The 23,124-nt window shown below is 44.0% G+C and overlaps 1 protein-coding gene across 1 annotated transcript in view; it reads left to right on the top strand.

Moving 5' to 3' along the window:
- MSH2 (mutS homolog 2) overlaps positions 1-23,124 on the top strand; it is an 87,152-nt gene that overhangs the window by 15,559 nt on the left and 48,469 nt on the right. The window contains exons 5-6 of the mRNA XM_084829189.1: positions 1,488-1,637; positions 4,373-4,506. Coding sequence (XP_084685315.1) covers positions 1,488-1,637; positions 4,373-4,506 — 284 coding nt within the window. The remainder of the gene's footprint in view (positions 1-1,487; positions 1,638-4,372; positions 4,507-23,124) is intronic.

Raw genomic sequence — 23,124 nt, forward strand, 5'->3', positions numbered from 1 at the left:
ATTTTACACAAGATGAGTGATTGCAAAAAGGATCCATGGTGTGTTGTAAATAGACTTTTTTGTTTTTTCTCATCTTCTTTCTCTCCCTCTCGCTCCCCACCCCTCTTTAAAAGGACACTCAACCAACTCAGTGCGTGGGCAATCTTAAATTAACACATGAACAACGGCTGACACTTCCTCCTCCTGCCAGGGAAACTGCTTGCAACTTTAATATTCTGAAACCATATTTGAGGCTTGCTTTTCACATAGTACTCACCAAATCTTTTATTTGAAACATGCGTGCACACCTGTGTGTTGTGGTGCTGCTTTCTGCTGCTGTTTAGAATGGCCTCACCTTGCACAATACAAAGGATATATACTTCCAACTGGTATAGTGTAGTGGCTAGGTTTGAGTTAGTAGACCCCAGCTCAGTTCTTCCCTATGCCACAAACTCAGTTGCTTCAAGTGAGCTGCTATTGGTTCTGCTACCCTTTCTACAATATGGAACTATTTATTGCATTTTTATTCTGCTTTTCAGAAATTATTGTCTCCCAAAGCGGCTCACATCAGTAAAAAAAAAAACACCAGACAGGTCCTGCCATCAGTCTTGCAAGCTAAATGCCAAGACACACAAGGGAAGGGGAGTGGAGGGAACAGGAAGAGAAGGGAGATCACTTTTTTCAAGGCCAGACCAAGGTGGTGAGCTGCAAGTGGACATTTAAATGCACTTTGTGCTAAACTGATTTTCCCTTGCTGGGGTTTTTTGCTTGAATTAGGCTTTTGTTCCTTTGGCCAATGGATGGGGCCAGAGCGTTCTTTCCCGTCTTTCAGCAGTCCCAGGGTAACTGTCAGTCTAATACTGGTCTATTGACTGCTGTTATACTGAGAGGATATTTGTGGAGAAGTTTGAATGCTTGAATTGCACTATATAAATGCTTATTTGTCTTACTAAACATGCAACTTCAGATACGATAAGTAGTACTAAGACCTCTTCTCAAAAGAAAAGGCAAGGGGATTTCTGCAAGAAGGAAAGGGAGGCATTGATGTAATTTTTACAGTGCTCTCTTTGCACCTACCTCATCGAACAACAGTAGTTTACTTTTTGCACTAAGTTCTGTTCTATTTGCATAGCCATTTCAGTATGGAATACGTGGCTGCTGCTGTTCTTACTTTGCTGCGAAGAATAATAGTGGCTGTTGCAGACTCCTTTCCACTAATTAAAGGCATGTGGTAGACACAGCCTTTGAGCAGGACAGTCTACCCAGTGTTTTTTGCCTAGGAGTGAAAAAGGGTACTTAATGTCCTGTCCCCCAGCTGTTCTACTGCCTCTCCCTGGAGAAACAGCCATGAACTAGTCAGATCTTTCAGCAGTAATTTAGAAATACTGCTGGTCAAGCACAACTCCTATATTGGTTGGGGCTCATCCAGACTTAGTCTCCACAGTACACTAGTGGCAAGCTGTGTGAATGTGTCCAGAGTAACACATCTGTTGTTTTCTCCCCATTAGGTTGCCATCTCTTCCTTGTCTGCAGTGATTAAGTATTTAGAGCTCTTAACTGACGAGTCTAATTTTGGGCAGTTTGAACTGTCTACCTTTGATCTCAATCAGTACATGACTCTGGATCACTCTGCTGTCAGAGCCCTTAACCTTTTCCAGGTAAGTAATTCCAGCTTGGGCCTGCTTGCTTTTGTTCCTTGTTACTTCCTGAGCCTTCAGGATAAGTTAGGAATAGTGTTTCTAGCTCCATCGGTCTGCATTGCTAAGGTGCTATCATAGCCCTCCTCCCAACTTATTTCTCACTTTATTAATGAATGCTGAGCTTTCTAATCAAGCTTGAACTCTAATTTGAAGTTGAGTGACCAATCTTTCTAAGAAACAGACAGTCCCTGCTGGATCTTCTCAAGAGCGGGCTGATTTTCCTCTTGCCCTAACATTGCAGCCTCATATGCTCCTAACAGGAAGCTTTACCCACATTATATGATGCTGTCAAGCTGCATTGTTGGTGTGGGGGGCTACAGCCCGGACCATGGGAATGCACTTGCAATAGTAGTATTTACTCCTCCTCCCCAGGATGGTAATGTCCCATAGCATTTGTTTGTTCATTTGTTTGTATTTCTGTACCACCTTTCTGTGACCAACCAAGACAGTTTACAGTTTTTAGGTTCTGAAATTTTTGTGATCATGTAAAAACATAGTGAAACATTAGAAACAAGCTTTAAGAGCTACAAGAACCATAACGATTTAAAGGGCCAGGGTAAAAAGATGCCTCTTGACTGCCTTCCTGAATGCAGAGAAATTGGAGCCCAGCTGCAATTCCACAGGGTGTGCGTTCTGGAGTTTGGGAGCAACACAGGAGAAAGCCCTGTAAGTGGGCCTCTGTAAACAAGGGTGTCATCAAAAGAACCTGTCGCATTGATCTTAATAACTGAGAGGTTCATATCAAGGTAGGCCAGGCTCTAAGCTGTTTTGGGCTTTAAAGGTCAACACCCAAAACCTTGAATTGATTCGGGAAAATAATTGGCAGCCAGTGCAGATCTTCAGTACTGAAGTGACATGGTCATATTACAGTGCAGTGGTGACTGGTGTGATTGGCTAGTTTTAGCTGTCTGAATAGCTTCTATGAAGGCAGAATATTTGTTGATGAGCAATGAAGATGAGGAAATGATGCAGGAGGTTGGTGTGCTGCTTGTGCTAACCTTTTTATAAACCTCCTGACACACCTTAGGGCTGACATCTACCCAACTCAAGAATGTAGGACTTAGCTGAATGAAAGCAAACTCTTGCTGTTGCTGGTAAATAGAGAGTTTCCACTATTAACACAATTTCCACTAGTCCAGACAAAATAGAGTATGAGGTTGCATCCAGCAGTCACTTCGAGCTGAGAAACTTCTATATCTGTTACATACCTGATATCAATAGCTCTTTTTTGGATGATATTGTGCTACCTAACTGGGATCAAGCACCATTCTTCTCTCTGTTAGCCATTTTTATGTGAGTAGGAGCTTTTTAGAATCCTGAAGAAAGAGAAACAACAGCTTTCCTTTCATTTTAAAAATGAGAGGAAAAGATTCTAGTCCTCATGATTGCAGACATTTTTCCTCACATGTGAACACAAGGTCAAACTAGAAGCAAATCTTAGAATGAACTTGGTGTGTTTCTTCTGGGTTTCTTTGAGATCTTGTATTTTCTAAGATTATGATAATTGAGGGCATAGCCCAGACAATTCGTGGTTAAGGATTCCTGAATGACAACATATTTTTGGTTAGGGCTGTCATTTATTAAATCACTGTCAATTGTAAAGAAATCACTGTCAGTTGTAATGATTAAATTTCATAAATTTGCATCTCAATAAAAACAGTAGCTTTGAAGGAAAAATATATTTTGGTTTTAGATGGCACATGTGTGTATGTCAGCAAGCACTGTCTTTGATGAGGCATTCCCTCCTGATGGAGTAGCTGCCTAAAACTAAAGCTGGAGAGGTATTTCATCAGGGGAAAAACATTTGTAAAATCTCTCTTCCCCCCCTCTTCCATTTTGGCTCAGTCTTGTTTTTATTCACTTGTTTTTTTCAAGATTTAAGTCAATTAGTCTAACCGATTAGATGAGCTAAATGTTGCAGCCTTAGTTTTGACAGGTATGCTCATGCAAACATATGCAGATTCCCTACAGCTCTTCATTCCCCACTCTTGTATAACAAATTAGTCTGGCAAATCTTGGACAAATAAAATGTGTGCAAAGGAATGTGTAAAAAAAAAGATGTGTTCCATCAATGGATCAGGCAGTGAGTGGTATGATGGTAATGGTCTCTTTTTAAAAGAAGGATGTGTTAGGGAAGTAAACCTTTTATCCACAGAATGTCTATTTCAACCTTAGCATAAGGAAAGTCTGATTATATAACTCACATGATGAAGCTAGCAGGGCTGCTTTCAAATAGTATTGATCTTGGAATATACCTCTGCAGAGCCCAGTGGTTTATTTCAAAGCTCAAAGGATTCTAGTCTTTTTTAAAATGGGCTGTTCTCTGATCTTGCTTCACAGTTTGGTTTCTGTTTCCTCCTTTTATAATACATCTGCAAATATACATGGAGCGAAAAGATCTCTACTCCCTTTTTTCCCCTCCCCCCAAGCACTCTACTCATCTCTCCATTCAGTTTGTCTGTGTTCCCTTTAAGGGAGGGGTAGGCTAGAATTTTAGACTTTTTATCCAAGGGTTAATTTGTACACGAAAATAAAAGAATACAGAGAAAGTACTGATTTTTTTTTTTAAAAAAACATTCTTTCTTGCTACCATTCCTGTTCTTTTCTTCTAATCACGTAAATAAAGGAATCAGCACTGCATAAAGGTTGCTGGGTTTTTATTGACTGTGTCTTTGTGTTTTTCCCTTCCTTAGGGTTCTTTAGAAAATGCCCAAGGTACACAGTCTCTGGCTGGACTGTTAAATAAGTGCAAAACACCTCAAGGGCAGAGGCTGGTGAACCAGTGGATTAAACAGCCCCTGATGGACAAGAACAGAATAGAGGAAAGGTAAATAAATAAAGCATAGCCTTTTAAGGAAAGCAGTGTGGCTCTCTTGTCAGTGCTTAATTGCTGATGCTTGCCGCCGTTATGATTAAGTCATAATCAGGAGGTTTTGCCGTTAAATAGCATCCTGAATGTATTTAGTTGCATGCCATTTAACATTTGCATATCACAGTCATAAAATTGGTGGACGCTGGGCAACACTTGGTGGCAATGCTGCATTTAAAACATTCTGCACTGTTCTTAATCTGAATTTGAGGTACTGGGGACTTCAACATTGTGTGAATATTAAAAAAAAATCAGTTTCTAATCCTTGAGTCCTTTTTGCCATCACAGTTTTACACCACTCCCTGTGACCACGAGAGGCAAACATTATTTTAAAATGAAATCTGGAGTTTACTTTCAGAATCTCCAGAAACTTTGCATCTAGATGTATGTATACCTCTTTCATTACTGTGATCACTCAGTTGTGTAAAAGAAAACAAAATTGGAATGCTTTGTTGCTTTTGTTTTTGAAATATGCCAGTAAGAACTACTCTTGTATTGGGGGAAGCCTCCAGGTGGTGTTAGTAGCCCTTCTAATATAATGCTAGAGTAAGCTCTTCAGTGCCTTATGCACCAAGGAAGTGTGCAGGGATAGGAAATCTCAATTGTACATACTGGGTATGCTTTCTTGAAGGCTATGGCTATGAGGAAGCAGTACTTGCATTCTGATGTGTAAATGTTGTATTCTTACCCATGTCTATGCATTGTGGCTCCCCCCCCCCACCTTCAGTATATATGTAAACAATGACTGGGAAAGGAATGGGTCACCTCTGCATGTATTTGGAGGGAAAAAACAGCAGCCATGCTTGTGGCTTGCATAATTTGGTGTGATTGACCATTTTTCCTAAACCTTATTTGAATTTTCCTGATTGTCGACAAATCCAGTATACAGTTGATAAAACATGCATGTGTCTTGCTGTAGTACATATATTGGAACTGTTATACAGAACTTTACATAAGAAGTGACCTTAAATAAAGGGTGGGGAATTCCTTTTGGGTGACGGGCCAGATGATGTCAAGGGGCATGGCTATGCTCCTGAAATCATGTGGTCCTCAACCAAATTGCAGGTTGGAGCTCCCGCCGCCGCTTCAGCTGGGAACCTGGCTTTGTTGTGTGTGTGTTTTCCCGGCTGGGGAAAGCCCATGCGCAGCAAAGCTGCCCCGATTGAGGCGGTGGTTGGAGGGGCGTTCCAACTGCCACCTCAGGCTCTTTCCTACCTGAAGATGCTGGGGACCGAACCTGGGACTTTCTGCAGACAAAGCAGGTGCTCTGCCACTGAGCTATGGGGAAAGTCCCCCTATGACTGAAGCTGCCCCAAACCGAGACATGGGTGGAGGAGCGATTCTCCACTCTGCACCTTAGTCAGGGTGGCTTCACTTGCCTTTAATTAGACAGATATAGATTACACAGATTCATGGAGGAGAAGGCTGTCAATGGCACTAGTTCTGATGGCTATATGCTATCTCCAGTATCAGAGGCAGTATGTCTGTGTACACCAGTTGCTGGGGACCACGAACTTGAAGTTGCTATTGCACTTATGCCCTACTTGTGGGAGCCTCGTGTGGCGCGGAGTGGTAGGCGGCAGTATTGCAACAGAAACTCTCCCCACGACCTGAGTTCAATCCCAGCGGAAGCTGGGTCCTGGGTAGCTGGCTCAGGTCGACTCTGCCTTCCATCCTTCCGAGGTCGGTAAAATGAGTACCCAGCTTGCTGGGGGAAAGGTAGTCACGACTGGGGAAGGCAATGGCAAACCACCCCGCTATAGTCTGCCATGAAAACGCCAGCGAAAGCGGCGTCCCTCTAGGAGTCAGCAATGACTCGGTGCTTGCACAGGAGGAACCTTTCCTTTCCTTTCCTTTCCTTTCCTTTCCTTTCCTTTCCTTTCCTTTCCTTTCCTTTCCTTTCCTTTCCTACTTGTGGGCTTCCATTAGTAAGCATGTAGAAGGACAAGGCCTTCTGAAAAAGAATCAACACGGCTTCTACAAAGGTAAGTCCTGTCTCACTAACCTTTTAGAGTTCTTTGAGAGTGTCAAAAACATGACAGAAAACAACAGAATGACATTTAATAGGGACAAATGCCAAGTTCTGCACCTAGGAAAAAGAAACCAAATACACAGTTACAAGATGGGGGATACGTGGCTCAACCACACTACAAGCGAGAAGGATCTTGGAATTGTTGTAGATCAGAAGCTGAATATGAGCCAACAATGTGATGTGGCTGCAAAAAAGGCAAATGCTATTTTGGGCTGCATTCATAGAAGAATCACTTCCAAATCCCGGGAAGTACTAATTCCCCTCTACTCAGCACTGGTTAGGCCTCCTCTGGAGTACTGTGTCCAGTTCTGGGCACCACACTTTAAGAAGGATGCAGACAAACTGGAGAGGGTTCAGAGGAGGGCAACCAAGATGATCAGGGGACTGGAAACAAAGCCCTATGAAGGGAGACTGAAAGAACTGGGCATGTTTAGCCTTGAGAAGAGAAGACTGAGGGGAGATATGATAGCACTCTTCAAGTACTTGAAAGGTTGTCACAGAGAAGAAGGCCAGGATCTCTTCTCGATCATCCCAGAGCGCAGGACACGGAATAATGGGCTCAAGTTACAGGAAGCCAGATTCCGGCTGAACATCAGGAAAAACTTCCTGACTGTTAGAGCAATACGACAATGGAACCAATGACCTAGAGAAGTGGTGGGCTCTCCCACACTGGAGGCCTTCAAGATGAGGCTGGACAGCCATTTGTCAGGGATGCTCTGACTTGGATTCCTGCCTTGAGCAGGGGGTTGGACTCGATGGCCTTGTAGGCCCCTTCCAACCCTACTATTCTATGATTCTATGTGGGCAGGGGTGATCCAGTAGACCTTGTTTACTTGGACTTCCAAAAGGCTTTTGACAAAGTCCCTCACCAAAGACTCCTGAGCAAACTTAGCAGTCATGGAATCAGAGGACAGGTCCTCTTATGGATCAGTAACTGGTTAAAGAACAGAAAGCAGAGAGTAGGAGTAAATGGTAAATTCTCCCAATGGATGGAAGTAAAAGAGTGGGGCCCTACAGGGATCTGTATTAGGACCAATGCTTTTCAACCTGTTCATAAATGATCTGGAATTAGGAGTGAGCAGTGAAGTGGCTAAGTTTGCCGACGACACCAAATTATTTAGGGTGGTTAAAACAAAAGGGGATTGTGAAGAGCTCCAAAAGGATCTCTCCAAACTGAATGGGAGAATGGGAATCTAAATGGCAAATGTGGTTCAATGTAAGCAAGTATAAAGTGATGCACGTTGGGGCAAAAAATCCCAACTTCAAGTATAGCCAGATGGGATCTGAACTAGTGGTTACTGACCAAGAAAGAGATCTTGGGGTTGTGGTGGACAGCTCAATGAAGATGTCAACTCAGTGTGCGGCCACTGTAAAAAAGGCAACTCCATGGTCAGCATAATCAGAAAAGGAATAGAGAGTAAAACTGCCACTATCATACTGCCCTTGTACAAATCTATGGTGAGACCACACTTGGAATACTGTGTCCAGTTCAGGTCACCCCCCTCCACACACACACACACACACACACACACACATAGCAGAGCTGGAAAAAGTGCAGAAAAGGGCAACTAACATAATCAAGGGGATGGAGCATCTCTCCTATGAGAGAAGGTTACACAGCTGGGATTGTTTAGCTTGGAAAAAAGGAGGGTAAGGGGAGACATCATAGAGGAGCACAAAATTATGCATGGTGTGGAGAAAGTGGATAGGGAGACATTTTTCTCCCTCTCAAAATACTAGAACCCGGGGTCATCCTGTGAAGCTGATTGATGGGAGATTCAGCACAGATAAAAGGAAGGACTTCTTTACACAGCACATAGTTAAACTATGGAATTCGCTACCACAGGATGTGGTGATGGCCACCAACTTGGATGGCTTTAAAAGGGGGTTGGGCAGATTCCTGGAGGAAAAGGCTATCAATGGCTACTAGTCCTGATGGCTATGTGCTACCTCCAGAACCAGAGGCAGTGAGCCTATGTACACCAGTTGCTGGGGAAAATGGGTGGGAGAGTGCTGTTGCGCTCATGCCCTGCTTATGGATTCCTGTCTGACAACTGGTTGGCCACAGGGGGAAAAGAATGCTGAATGGGATGGACCTTGGTCTGATCCAACAGGGACTTTTTTGTTCTTCTCTGCCCTCCCCCATTGTGGAGGATGCAGCACAGGTGAAGCATCATCATCATTATTATTGCACTTATATCCCACCTTTTTTCCTCTTGCAAGGAACCAGGGTGGTTTACATGGTCCTCATCCTCTCCATTTTTATCCTCACAACAACCCTGTGAGGTAGGTTAAGCTGAGAGTAACTGGCCCAAAGTCACCCAGTGAGCTTCATGGCTGAGTGGGGACTAGAACCCGGATCTCCCAGTCCAACTCTCTAACGACTGCACCACACTGACTCTACCCATCTTAGCATGCCGTTCCTCATCCCAATAATCAGAGATTCCAGGGAGATTCCAGGGGGAAGAACTTGTGATCCAAAACCTCTGTAGGCTGGATGGGGAAAGATTCATGGCTTAATTGCTTGAGCAAGACTCCCTAACCCTCTAGGAGGGAGCGATGCCAATGATACATGCCTGCTTTGAGTGTTTTCATCACCCTTGGCTCAGGTCACAGAGAATGGGAACTGGCCCTTTCCTTCCTCAGCCGTGCCAGCAATGCAGTATAGAGGATTATTGCTTAGGTTGCTCCAAGGAATATGAGATGGCATATAGCCAGTCTTCAGTATCAGAGGCAGTATGTCTCTGTATACCAGTTGCTGGGGGGTCATGAGCAGGATGGTGCTGTTGCACTCATGTCCTGTTTTTGGGTTTCCCACAGGTAGCTGGCTGGCCACTGAGTGAACAGAATGTTGAACTAGACGGGCCTTTGGTCTGATCGAGCAGGGCTCTTCTTATGGCAGAGGTGCTTTACAGTAGCTAATAAGGAACTGGTCCAGAGAGTCCCATTATGGCTGGAAAACTTTATGGTTGTAACTATGGCAGCCCCCAATTTGCTGGAGGGCATCATGCTGCCCACTGTGGAGGTGGTGGCATTTCTTATGTTTACAGCAGCCTTTATTAGGTTTCCCCTGTTGTGAGTTGCACCTTTTATACTGGCCAAAATGAGTTTGTGTGTTTATTATAAGGGCCATTGGATCCAGACGAAGTTAGCTGCAATTAGTTCCATTGAAATCAGTCAGACGTAAGTGCGACTAATACTCTGGATCCAACCCACTGAATGTCCTGCTGCTTCTGCAACTGCACAGCACCAGTACTGTGCTAGCTGCTCAACTTCCTTGTTGCTCTTCAAATTTGTATTAGACAAATTCCATCTTTGTGTGTTCTTAAAAACTATTAAGATGATGATTTGCTTCATGGTTCCAAAGTGAACATTACGTTGAGCATGGTAACCGGAAGAGCAGAGTACAGTTCACTTGAGTATCTGACTTTAAAAACAAAACAAAAAACAACTACTAATGTTGATTTGCAACCCTAATCTTACAAATGACAAAATCTCCATCTTGACTCAAGGCTGCATGATTCACTTGGGGGTGAATGAAAAGCGAAAAGGAATTGTTAATACCAGTCGGTGCCCCTGTGGCTAAGGGAGTCCAGCTCATCCTTGCAGCTCCAGAAATGTCTCCAGTAGATTGACTAGAGATGTTCCACAAGGTAGATTTACAGTATAGATTAATGGGCATGGGACTATATGAGTTTAGCTAGCATATACTTAAGTGTCCAATTTTATAATCCAATTCCATTAAACTTAATGAGTCTAACACATTGAGCATTTTGGCACCATCGTCTTCTGGCTTTGGTATTGTGTTATAAACTTTTCATTGTTAGTCCTTGAGGTCTGAAAGTAAAGAGGATGGATAATGAGTAGACATGGGAAGAATAGCCAGGATCCTGAGTGCCCAGTGTTGCAAGCAGATCCCCTGTGCACCGGGGATGTGGTGAATTGTGCACTGGGCTATGGTGAGTTGTCCCTGTTTTTTCACCCTGATCGCATGCTTCATTGTAGCACATGCCATGCTGGAGGGGTTCCCCAACCCGCAGGAGGAGCTTTTGGGGGAGGGGAAGGGCTACAGTGAGGAGGTCCAAAAAAGCTCCATTGTCCATGTGGAATACTGCATCCATACAGTACTTTGCATCCTGGCTGCAGCACTATTGTTATGTAGCTGTGGACAAGTATTATGCTGGGTGTTACAGTGAACATTGGTGCTGGACTTGGAACAGGGACATCTAGGTTCAGGAATCCTGCTCAGCTGTGATGCTCATTGGGAAAGTCATTATGTCTTAGCCTAGCCTACCTCACAAGGTGGTTGTGAATATAAATGAGAACCTCTGTACCAGCCTTGGGTGAAATCCAATGAAAATTTTCTGCTGATGGAACTGCTTCCATCAGTAGAACCAAGAGGTGGGCCATTGCCCCTTCTCCCTGCGTTCCCTCAAAATGTATTCTGGAGGGTTGAGGGACACTCCAGAGCAGATTTTTGGGTGCCCAGGGGGGGAATGCATGGTTGGAGGAGAGAGGAAGAAAGTCCTGTTGTGCAAGGGACTTGCTCTCGTGCAGTGTTGGCCTCAGCCCTTTACTAGCAAAAGGCTAAAAGCTCAAGTACTCAATTTGATAATGCTTGCATCCTTCTTTAGCTCAAAAAGAGCTTAGGGTAATGTATAGAGCAGCCTTCCCTAACCTGGTGCCCTCCAGATGTTTTGGACTATAACTCCCAGAATTCCTAATCATTGCCCATCCTGGCTGGCACTGATGGGAGTTGAAGTCCAAAACATCTGGAGGGTACCAGTTGGGAAAGGCTGTTCCACAGCCTCCCTGGGCTGAGCTGGAATGGAGAGCGAGCTGTGTGCCATCAATATATTGATGACTGCCACCTCCAAATTTCTGGACACGGGTGGCAACATAGACAAAAGACCAATGCATTAACCAGCTGGCCTCCCAGCAATATCTTCTGGCATCTGCTCTCCAGGAAGGACTGAATTCATTGCAATATGTATTACAGCATATTGGCTGGGAGAAGTGAATAGATATGCAGCGTAAGACAAAGATCAATAGGTGTATTTTTTAACTCAATAAGTAGGAGGTTGGCTGACTTTCATATGTGTCTGCACTACAGTGGCTCTTAATATGGAAGAAATGGCATTTCTCATACTCCCCTCACCAAAAGCATATTGCAAAAGAAGGTGGAAGGGCAGTAGTGACATCCTGTTAAAAACTGAGGAGTTCATATTCTTTAAAATTTATCAGTGGGAGCTTGAGTAGGCAGCATGTAGGCTTATAAGGAGACCATGTGTGGGAAGATCTATGAATGTCTTGTACAGCCTAAGGGAAAAATGCATCTAGTTCTATTAATGTGGTAAAAGAGGTATTGACTCAGCCCAGAATCTGGTACAAGAACATTTTTACAGGAGGCAGAGTTCATTTGCACATGAAACAAGATCCAAATCCTTAACTCCACTGTGGATGGGCAAACTTTTCGGAAGCCATTATGTCTTGGCATTGCATTCCTCTTTCTGTTTGGGAAGATGAAAGATAATTATTCAGCAGACTTTATAGTGTTTTATAGTGGTATAGAAATTATTTATGTGTCTTTTTCCAGTTATTTGGTTTCTTAAAAATAGTAGCAGTAGTTATTTTAAAAAAATATTTTAAGGGTAGAACTCAAGGTGGTGTACAAGGTAAGAACCATACAAAACAGTTACCATAAACTTCAGTAAGTACATATTCATTAGATGTTCAATAAAAATAAAGGTACTGATTTTTAAAAATTTAATAAAATCACTGTTTCTTTATAAATTGTATCCCACTTTTCCATGCTACATAGCCAAGGCAGCTAACATTAAAAGTACAAAAGTTGATGGAATTTAAAATAACATAGCCAAAAGTATTTTTAAATGAGCAACCAGCTAAAACCTAAAAATAATAAGCAGGGCAGAGAATATTCATCTCAAAGGCTGGGTTCAGATGGCATGTTAGCCCATGATGGTTTATTTAACCAATGGTAGGTTAGCGTGTTGTCTGTGAGCTGTTTTCCAACTCATGGTGGGTTATTTCCCCCAAATAAGCCACCCTGAGAACCCACAGCTTGCACTGAGGGTTATTTTTCCTATGAAGGGTTAGTATGTTGTCTGTTGCATCAGCATGGGTTACGGACATCGGCTACAGAGCTGCTTAGCAAGAGTGGCCAGAAACGCTGCCACCGCTCTGCTCCTCTCAAGTGATCTCTGCTCCCGAGATCTGCCTAGCAGAAGACTGCGCTGCTGCTCAACTCCTCCCGCCCCCCGCCCTTTGGGTGCACATTTTGGCTATGTGCTCTGCAAAGTTGGAAAGTTGCTTTCACCTGCATGGTAAAATCCCCACTTTTCCATGGGAAAGCTAAGTCACACAATTATCCAATAGCGCGTTGTGTGCCACCCCAGAAGGGGAACCTGTGTATGAAATTTCTTCCCATTCCTGCAAACTTTCAAGGAGTTCAAGCTGCCCCCCCCCCCCTTTGGGTGCAAAGTGCCTTAGTAGATTCAAAGCAGAATTAAGCAAGCCAAATAAGCCGCTTTGTCCATGCCAATAAACAGTTCATTTTTATTCTGTGTTGTTTGCTGCTGGTGAGGGGAGAGAGGCTTGGATGTTGGGACTGCAGGATAGGAATAAGAAGTGGGGAGGGGAGGGAAGAGGGGGTACAAGTGGGAAGGGCAGGGCAGCAAATGGTTTGTTTCAGTTCACTTTTCCGTAAAAAAGCAAGTTGCACAATTATCCGGTAGTGCATGTGGTGGCTCCCCATGAGGATACCATGGATATTAAGTTTTGCTCCATTCCTGCAAACTTTCAAGGAGTTAGAGCCCCCACCCCCTCTTTGGTTGTACAGGGGCAGAGAGAAGGGAAAGGCTTGGAAATCCGGTTTGGGAAGTAGGGCAGTGGTGGGAGTAGGGGGCAGGAGCAGGAAGGAAGGCCTTGAGAATTGGGGTGATGCGGGTTGAGTAGGGCGGTGGGGCTTCTGGGAAGCAGCTAAGGATCGGCACTGCATTGAGAATGGCAGGGAGCCAGCAGAGACAGGAGACACAAGAATATGCCCCTAGCATGAAGCGGGCCAATCAGAGGCAGGCAGGTGATGTAGCGGTGGTGCAAGGTTCAGTGGGATATGGTTTCCACAGCGATGAAAGCTGGGATACCAGCCCCCCCCCCCGCCCCGGGAGGAGGATTACAGAGGGAGGAGGGGCGAAAAATAAACTACGGTGCGTAGCTTATTTGTCCAATCATGTGATGGGACACAGTGGGCTATTTTCAAAATAAGCTGTTGTGTGTAGCTTATAAGCCACCGTGCCTTAATGTGACGTGTGAACAGTGCCAAAGGCCTGCCGAGCGAGAAAGGTATTCACGTATCTGCAAAAGGTTGCAAGAGATGACACAACAGTTGGTTATTTTTCCAGATATTTACAAAAGCCCTCCAGATGGGTTAGACTACAACTACATTTCTGCAGAGCAGAGATGGACAACCTTTAGCCCTCCAGATGCAGTTGGACTGCAACCTCCATCAGCCCCAGCCCACATGGCCAATGGTCAGGACTGATGAGGGTTGTAGTCCAGCAACATCTGGAGGGTCACAGTTTCCCCACCCTTGTGATACGATTCCAAACCACATGGACCACCCCACCTTCCTCCACAGATGGACTCGGCAACCTGTGCCGCTGTGCCACGAACTGGTGTATGTAGGTTTCATGCTTCCCCTCTCCTGTTTATGTTCAGCAGTGCCTGTGGTTATGTCACGTAGGCAAAGCCAGGCCATGCGACTTAAGCGTCACATCCTGGTCTTCCGAGCAAGGCAAGGGAGTAGTCTAGCTGGGTCAGCGATGTTTCATGAAGAACAAGCAGGTAGATTCCGTACCAGCAGGAGAGCTGCCAAGCCATGCCAGCAGTCAGAGTGCTACATCCAGTGCTGTCATTCTGTTAGTGCAAAGATTCTGCTGCTTGCGGGAACCCTGTGTTCATCCTTGCACAAGGGTCAGATCCAGTACTGCTGATTCCGCTTTGCGAGCTAGTACTTTCCTGGGAAGTACTAGTTCCCCTCTACTCAGCACTGGTTAGGCCTCCTCTGGAGCACTGTGTCCAGTTCTGGGCACCACACTTTAAGAAGGATGCAGACAAGATGGAGAGGGTTCAAAGGAGGGCAACAAAGATGATTAGGGGACTGGAAACAAGGCCCTATGAGGAGAGACTGAAAGAACTGGGCATGTTTATCCTTGAGAAGAGAAGACCAAGGGGAGATAGGATAGCGCTCTTCAAGTACTTGCAAGGTTGTCACCGAGAGGAAGGCCAGGATCTCTTCTCGATCATCCCAGAGAGCAGGACACGGAATAATGGGCTCAAGTTACAGGAAGCCGGATTCCGGCTGAACACCAGGAAAAATTTCCTGACTGTTAGAGCAATACAACAATGGAACCAATTCCCTGGGGAGGTGGTGGGCTCTCCCACACTGGAGGCCTTCAAGACGAGGCTGGACAGCCATCTGTCAGGGATGCTCTGACTTGGATTCCTGCATTGAGCAGGGGGTTGGACTCGATGGCCTTGTAGGCCCTTTCCAACCCTACTATTCTATGATTCTAAGCTATTCTGCAAAGCTAGCTTTTCCCAGACAGCTTTTCATCTCTATTACAGGTCTCTATGAAAATGGATTGCTATTGTTGCCTGGAACTTTAGGTGTGGCCTTCTATTCATTCGGTATAGTTTTTATATGGTGTGTTAATTTTGTGTTCGTTCCTTCTCTCTACAATTATTTCCAGGTTGGCTTTAAGGATGTAACCCTCTCAAGGCAGTGTACAAGATAAAAAAAACACAAAGTGGATATAATAAAAAAAATCCATAAAAACATGTTTCAATAAAATCCATAAGAACCGAGTGCCAATTATAATCATGTTTATGACCTTGTGTAGGCTCCCTTGGGAATTTTAAATGGAAGCTGGATATTTCAGTGAACGAATAAACAATGATCCTGTGTTTGAGTTGTGCACCTTCAGACTGTAGATGGGGGCTCAGGTTGTGATTAAATGCTTTTCCATACAGCCCCTCCCTTGATACACAGAAAACTCAGAATTCCATTGCAATTAACACTTCTCTAAAAGGCTTCCATGGGCATATTTTATGATAACAAAACTGCCTCTGCCTCTCATTCTTATCACAGTTGTATGCTAATAAACAATTCATTAGTCAATTGAACTCTATGGTGCCAGATCCAAAGTCTGATTAGCGTAAATGCATTGAAGTGAGATTACAGCTACCAAGTGATAGCTTAGTGCTCCCAACAGCCACAAATTTTAGTATAAAAATGTAACTTCTGAATGGCATTTAAGCACCCACTCCCCAACCGCAAAGCACACTAACTTAAAATGAATGTGAAATAGAAATGTTGCTGCCTGATGTGTCCTGCAAGTACATCCAACTTCAGGCCAGTTGTGTAATTTCAGCTCCCCTCCCCCACGCCTGTTTTGCTGAAATAGCAGCACAGTTGAAGCTTAAGCAGACAACCCACCCCCACCCTACCCCCAGATAACATTCCCTGCAGAATTTGAACAATAGGCAATTGGTCTTCTATTACATTCGTTTCTAAGGCAGTGTTTTTTCAGTATCTTTCCCTAGCCTCCAAACAGGAGCTCCACAGATGAGGCTTGGGAGATTCTCCTTCCCTTAATGAAGACTTCCACAACTGGATGCCCTCCAGATGTGATTGGACTGCAACTCCACTCATTCCCAGCCGGCCTATGGCCATGCTATCTGGGGATGATGGGAGTTGCAGTACAACATATCTGGAAGGCACCCACTTGGAGAAGGCCTCCTTCATGTTTCTCACTCTTGGAGCAGCTGTGGCTAGTCCGAGTGGGCTGAGAGGAGAAAGGCTTCTCCTAGGAAGCTGCCTTATACTGAGTCAGACCCCCGGTCTATCTAGCCAAGTACTGTTGACACTGACTGGCAGCAGCTCTCTGAGGTTTGAGGCAGATTCGTTCCTACCCCTACATGGAGATGCCAGGGATTGAACCTGGGACTTAGTGCATGCAAAGCATGTGTGCGACCGCTGAGCTGTAGCCATACCTGCCTTGGGATCCTCCTCCTCCTCGGTATTTTGTGCCCACCCCTTTCTAGGCATATCAGTGTGTCGTCCAAGAGAATCCATCCTGCATGTTCGGAACAAAAGTTATAAGGGCTTGTTCAGAAGTTACGTATATTGTTTGAGAGAATGGACAAGCATTGAACCACTTGTGGGGGTAAAGAATGTAGTATCTGAACCGGTCCTAGCTTTCTCGTGACACAAGCTCGCATTTACATATTTTCTCTACTGCTAACAGAACGTCAGATTTGGTGAGCTGCAGCTGCTGCAAGTATTTTTGGAGTGAGATATATCCCCTATAGGTGTATTTATTTATTCGATTTGTACCCTGCCTTTCTACCAAAAATGCCACTCAAGGCGGCAGTACCTTAGATGGCATATAATACCCATGAAGGCCCTTTCTGTAAACTGAAATGATGCTACAATGAAGGCCCTTTCTGTAAACTGAAATGATGCCCAGATGTATAGGACTACAACTCCCATGGCCATGCTGACTGGGGATGATGGGGTTTATAGTCCAACACATCTGGAGGGCGCCGGTTTGAGGACAGTGGCTCTAAACTTTAAATCTAGGACCCCATATTTGGACTGGCCTTGGCAGCCAGGCATTATTTGTGTTCGCCACAGATCCTGTCTCTCCCCCAAGTCTTCTAGCAAGTGCTTTGGATGCCTGATGAGTGCTTCTAAAGGACAGGGCAAATTCAGGGGCAAGCCTCTATATCTTGCTTGAACCCCAGGCTTGGGGGAAGAGGCGAGGTGGACTGCTCACTGCCTGGCACTTCGGAGGCATTCAGAGTACCTCCGAAGTGCAGCATAAAGTCAGAGACAAGTGTCGGTGATGGGGGGATGCTTACCCAGAGGTGAGGAGGCTGTAACTGAGATGATTTGAAAGTAGCCATTCTGAGTGGCATCCTTATAGAAGACTAGCCCAACAGAAAATTGGTTGCATACTACGTTTGCCCCAGGTTAACGATTATTTACCACAAGTGATCTGGATGCTGATGGTAGCTGGCAGTGCAATTTCTCCCTATCCATAGGTTATTATAAAAAAAAACATGGCTGGGACTGGGGTTCCTGCAACCTCCATAAGCTTCAGGTGCACAGACAGGTGATGACATTCAGAGCAGCGGATCAGCAGGTTGAGCCAGCCTGCCTTAAAATAAAATTAAAAAGTCAATCATACTGTAGTCCAGTATTTTCTACCCCATAATAATTGGAGGTTTGCTTTCTGACCCCAGCTTGGCTTCTAGAGCATTTGGCTGTGTGTGTGTTGTGGTTTGGTTCCCCACCCCCCTCCCGTAGCAGTTCTAACTGTGCTTGTCAGTCTGCATTGCCTCTGATGGAATGGGAAAGCACAGCCAGGATCTAAGCAATGCTGTGTTACAGTAAATTGTCTTGGCTGATGGTAAACGGCTGCTGTGGGAGGCCCTCTTTCATGGTGCTGAACTCGAAATGGTATTTTTACCTTTTCACAAGCAATTAGAACTGATTGCATGTTGTGAGATCCTTGGCTTTCAATAATTACAAGGAGAACAAGCTATAATAGGCACGTTGGCCTGGCTGTTCTCTGACCTTTAGTGTGCCCCAAGATTTAGATATGGTAAGTCAGGGTTTTGAATGACACTGGATCCCCTTTTTTCTTCCATCTTTGTACTGGGATGGGTGGGTTACCTTTGTGTGCCATGAGGTCTGCTTTGGATATCATGAGCCCCTGGGATAACAAATTTGGTGTTTGAGGGTGAAGAATTAATGCTATGAGACCTGACCCTATAGCAGCACTGGTTGAACATTATGCACATTATGATGTGTGATGTGATGCTTCTGCCAAAAAGGAAAGGTGCTGTAGCTCAGTGGTTCATGCTTTGCATATGAAATGTCCCAGTTTCAATCCCTGGCACCTCCACATTAGGCCTGGAAAAGACTCCTGTCTGAAACCTGGAGACTCCCTGCCACTTAGTGACCTGGTTCACACATAACGCTAGCCCATGGTGTTTTTTTAACCCATGGTTTGTTGCCCCTTCCAGGGATTTTCTGGCAAGTGATCGAAGAAACTGTGGTTTGTTTTTTCAATCCTTGGGTTGTTTGTTTCTCTCCTCCTTTGCTTGCTCCCTCCCTGTATCCCCAAATGTCTTTGTAGCATGCAGTAGCGCCATGCAGAAGGGCTGGTGTTTTGTTTTGCTTTTACTGCTCTTGCCTGCTGCCTCTGTAGCCTGGTGAAACCACCCATAAACAACCCATGGTTCTGAGTCCACACAGAATGACAGCCCGTGGTTTAAGCAACCTAGGGTTCATGACCCAACAGCAAACCATGGGTTCTCCATTCTGGGTTGCTTGTTACTAAGAAATCATGGTTTGTTAGCGTGGCTGGGTTTGCACATCACAACAGTCCAGAATTCAACAACCCATGGGTTACTGTTGTGTGCGAACCAGGTCTGCGTAGACAATACTGAGCTAGATGGACCAATACTCTGGCTTGGTAAGGCTGCTTCCTATGTTCCTGGCACATTGCCTGAGGTGCCCAAGTCAAAGATCACATGGAATTGAGCTTGTGGGTAAAAGTGGGTAGAGTTAGTGTGGTAATGTGCCAGCAGATTCTATCCTGGTGTGATGCAGTAGCATCACATTGGCATGAACCACACCTGGGCTACTCTCTGTAGTTGAGCTAGATTCCTCCTTTTTTCCCCTCCCCCTCTTCCCCCCCACCCAACCAGTCTTCTGTGGCTTACACTGTTTTCACATGGAACTCGATGTACACCTATTTTTTTAATACTGTACATAATTGTTGTAAATTAACAAACCCCTTATACAAACTCAATTGCTAAGGTGCTGTCTTTTGAGGTGTGACCTCCCGCTGTGCCATAAGAAATGATGAGGATGAGTAACTTGAAAAGCTGAGAATACTGTGTTAATTTTGTAACAAAAGCCTGTGCGCCGTGCAAAATGAAAGAAAAAGTAATTAATGGAATGGAAGCATGTTGCTGATTCTTATAACAGAGAGCAGAAACACTCCATAAAGGGTCTAAACAGCCCCAGCGGCAGAAGACAGTCTTGGTGTTTGGTTATCTCCAAAGAGAAAATTACTGCATTTCTACGCTTTTCCCACCCCTGTGACTCAAGTCTGGTTATTAAGGGGAAAGGGTGACTGAGAAGCAGAAATGACATTCCTTGGCAGATCTGGATAGGGCTCCAGGGCAGCATTTGATCATTCTCACTAAATTGAGCCAAACATGTACATGGTTATATTCAGCTCCCCAGAATGGTCAGGCAGGAAATGGACCTGTGCAGCCCTTGTTGCAAAAGATGAACGTTTGGGTAAGCGGGAGCAGCCTGTAAAGATGAATACGGCGCAAGCTCATCTGCTTTGCTGTAAGCAGGAAAGATGAATGCCAAGTAATAGCCATGGGGAATATTTGTTAGCACTTTCAGAGTTGAATAACTTGCAGTGTTCTTGAGTTTAGGACTTGGGTCTCAGATCTGATGTAAAAAATGGCATCATTCAGAAACCAGTGGGAGAACGGTCCAATTTCCCACGACATTCTGCTGCTTACCTTAAAGTCAGTGTTAAGCCTTTTTGGTGGTGGCACCCCAACCGTGTACTCCCTTCCAGTAGACACTTGGCTTTCCCCCACCCTGTTGTCATTCAGGCACCAGTTAAAGACATAGTTATTTGTACATGCTTTGGGGGTAGAGGCAAGTGTTTTATCTGTGTTCTGGTGTTGCAGTAGTGAAAGTTTTGTTATGTATTTGTAATTCTATAGTTAAGATTTTAAGGGTGTTCATGTGTTGCATTTTTATATGGGTTGCTAGCTGCCCTGGGCTCCTTGCAAGGAAGGGTTGGATATAAATATAAATAAATAAATAAAAGACCTGCAAAAAGACTCACAAGGAAGCTCCAACTTAAAACTGTTGAACTAGTGAATTCTGTTCTACTCAGTTTAGACTTAATCAGGACTCTAGTGTGCTCTTCCTATACAGATGTTACGGAATCTTATAGCTAGAGAGATAGTAGCTGTTCTGAACGAGTTACCGCGTTTTCTTCTTGTATATATATTTGGGACTTGCAGAGAAATGGCACAAATCTACTGCCATCATTTATTTATATGTATATTCTTTAAATTTGTAAACTGCCCTTCTTCATCCACAGGATCTCAAGGCAGTGTGTTGTTGTTGTTCAGTCGTTCAGTTGTGTCCGACTCTTCGTGACCCCATGGACCATAGCACGCCAGGCCTTCCTGTCCTGTGCTCTCTCCCGGAGCGTGCTCAAGTTCATGTTCATTGCATCAGTGATACTATCTAGCCATCTCATCCTGTGCCGTCCCCTTCTCCTTTTGCCTTCAGTCTTTCCCAGCATCAGGGTCTTTTCCAGAGAGTTTTCTCTTTGCATTAGGTGGCCAAAATATTTGAGCTTCAGCTTCAGTATCTGTCTTTCCAATGAGCAGTCAGGGTTGATTTCCTTTAGTATGGACTGATTTGACCTCCTTGCAGTCCAGGGGACTTGTAAGAGTCTTCTCCAGCACCACAAGGCAGTGTACACAACATCAAAAAAAGGGGACACACATCTACTATAACAACCATACAATACACACTAAAAAGCAAATTAGACAACAACAACTCTTCAACCAGCAAACTAAACAGTCAATTCAATTTAAAATATAATTTTAAAAAATCCTGTTCTAAAATCAGATGTTAAAATGCCTGGACAAAAATAAATGTTTTAACTTGGCGCTAAAAAGAAAACAGAGTTGTCACCTTTGTATTTCCTGGCCTTTCAGTCCCATGGTTTACAACTGCCCCCCCCCCCCCTTGTGTGAATATTTATATAATGTGCATCTGCCAGCTGGGGAATAGTGCTTCAAATTAATTAAGTGGGCAATATTATGTATGCCACCATAAGTCTGTCTTTAATATACCACAAGACCACTTTCTGCTTTTGCTGCAACAGAGTAATGCCACTTCCCTTCTGGAAAGCCTCGGAACTGTGGCAATGGAGTCCTGGTAAGAGATATATAGGCTATGCCTTACTTTGATGCCTCTGCATGTAATTTCAGAGCTGCTGTCTGTGCAGTTGTTACAGCACAGATATTTAATCATAACAATAGAAAAAAAGACTTAAGTGCTGCAGTGAGCTGAGAGGCTTCTGACAGATCCATAACTTTATCTATGAGGTGAAGAGTTGTGTGAATTGCACAAGTCCTTGGGACTGATGTACAAATGCATCATTCTGTACGATTATCTGACATTGGGTTGGGTTTCCTAAAAATGCCTGGTATACTAAGGAGTGTTATATGTATTAGTACCAAAATGATGTTTCTCTAAACTGTGTAAATGACAGATGTAACTATTGGTGGAAATTAATGTACTTTGTTTATGGATCTCTCTTGTTTAAATTATTTTTTACACAAAGGTTCCTAGTCCTCATGATTGTATAGAACGATGCAGAAATGTTTCCCAGTTCCTTTACCTTGCCTTCAGTTTTCTTTTTGATGCCGAATCATTGCAGCAGAATAAATTAACAAATGCTAAGTAGATACATGCAAATAGACTTTGTTTACATAATCTTCATTGTAAAATACAATTTGTATTAGTATGTGTTCATTTAATAAACAAAAGTTATATAATAAAGTACATTAATTTTCTTCAATAGTCATGTTTAGCATTAACACATTTTAGAGAAATATCATTTGGGACTAACACACATAACACCTCTTAATATGCCATGGAGATATGCAATATCCCTTGGAGATGGTAGCTGCATTAAAAAAAACAAACTTGTTTTGACCGATGTGTATTTGCAGATTTTGAGATTTTAATTGCTTCTCAAATACTCACACCCTTGGGCATAGACACAGCAAATGCAGTCAAATTCAGGGAAAGTCCCAAAGTGCTGGAGGAGAGAGTGACTAACATTGTCTAAGGGAGAGGGAATAGCCATTAGAGGGAGAGATGTGAAGGCCTGGAAGAATTGGGGTCAGGGACAATGACAGGTTCTCCCAATAAGGATGCTGAAGTATTACCTTATGAAATATTTTCTCTTTTGAACATTAGAGTAATTCTTGTGTACACCGTAGACATGCAGGATAAAATCCAATATACTACTTAGAGTAGACCCATTGAAATGAATGGGATCTACTCTAAGTAGGACTCACATTGGATTTTACACATATAGCACAAATCTAAGATGCATTTCTGCATCCAAAGGGTGTTGCTACCTTCATGAGAGAGAGCATATATTCATTTTCTTATGGATTGTTGCTTGCTGCCTCCTGGTGACCTTTGATCTTGCTTGGGTAGAGATACTAGAAGCAAGTAATCTGTATTGGCTGTCCGTTCGCTTGTACAAAATGAATGCTGTAACCCTATACTCCAGGGTAGGCAACACATTTGGCAATCTGAGACACCGCCCTGGGCACCACCACAAAATGGCTGCCATGAGAGGTGTGGCAAAGAACAAGTA

Source organism: Heloderma suspectum, chromosome 1, assembly GCF_057233095.1.
Source record: "Heloderma suspectum isolate Gila_16-S chromosome 1, 16-S_ref, whole genome shotgun sequence".
In the NCBI taxonomy this organism is placed as follows: Eukaryota; Metazoa; Chordata; class Lepidosauria; order Squamata; family Helodermatidae; genus Heloderma; species Heloderma suspectum.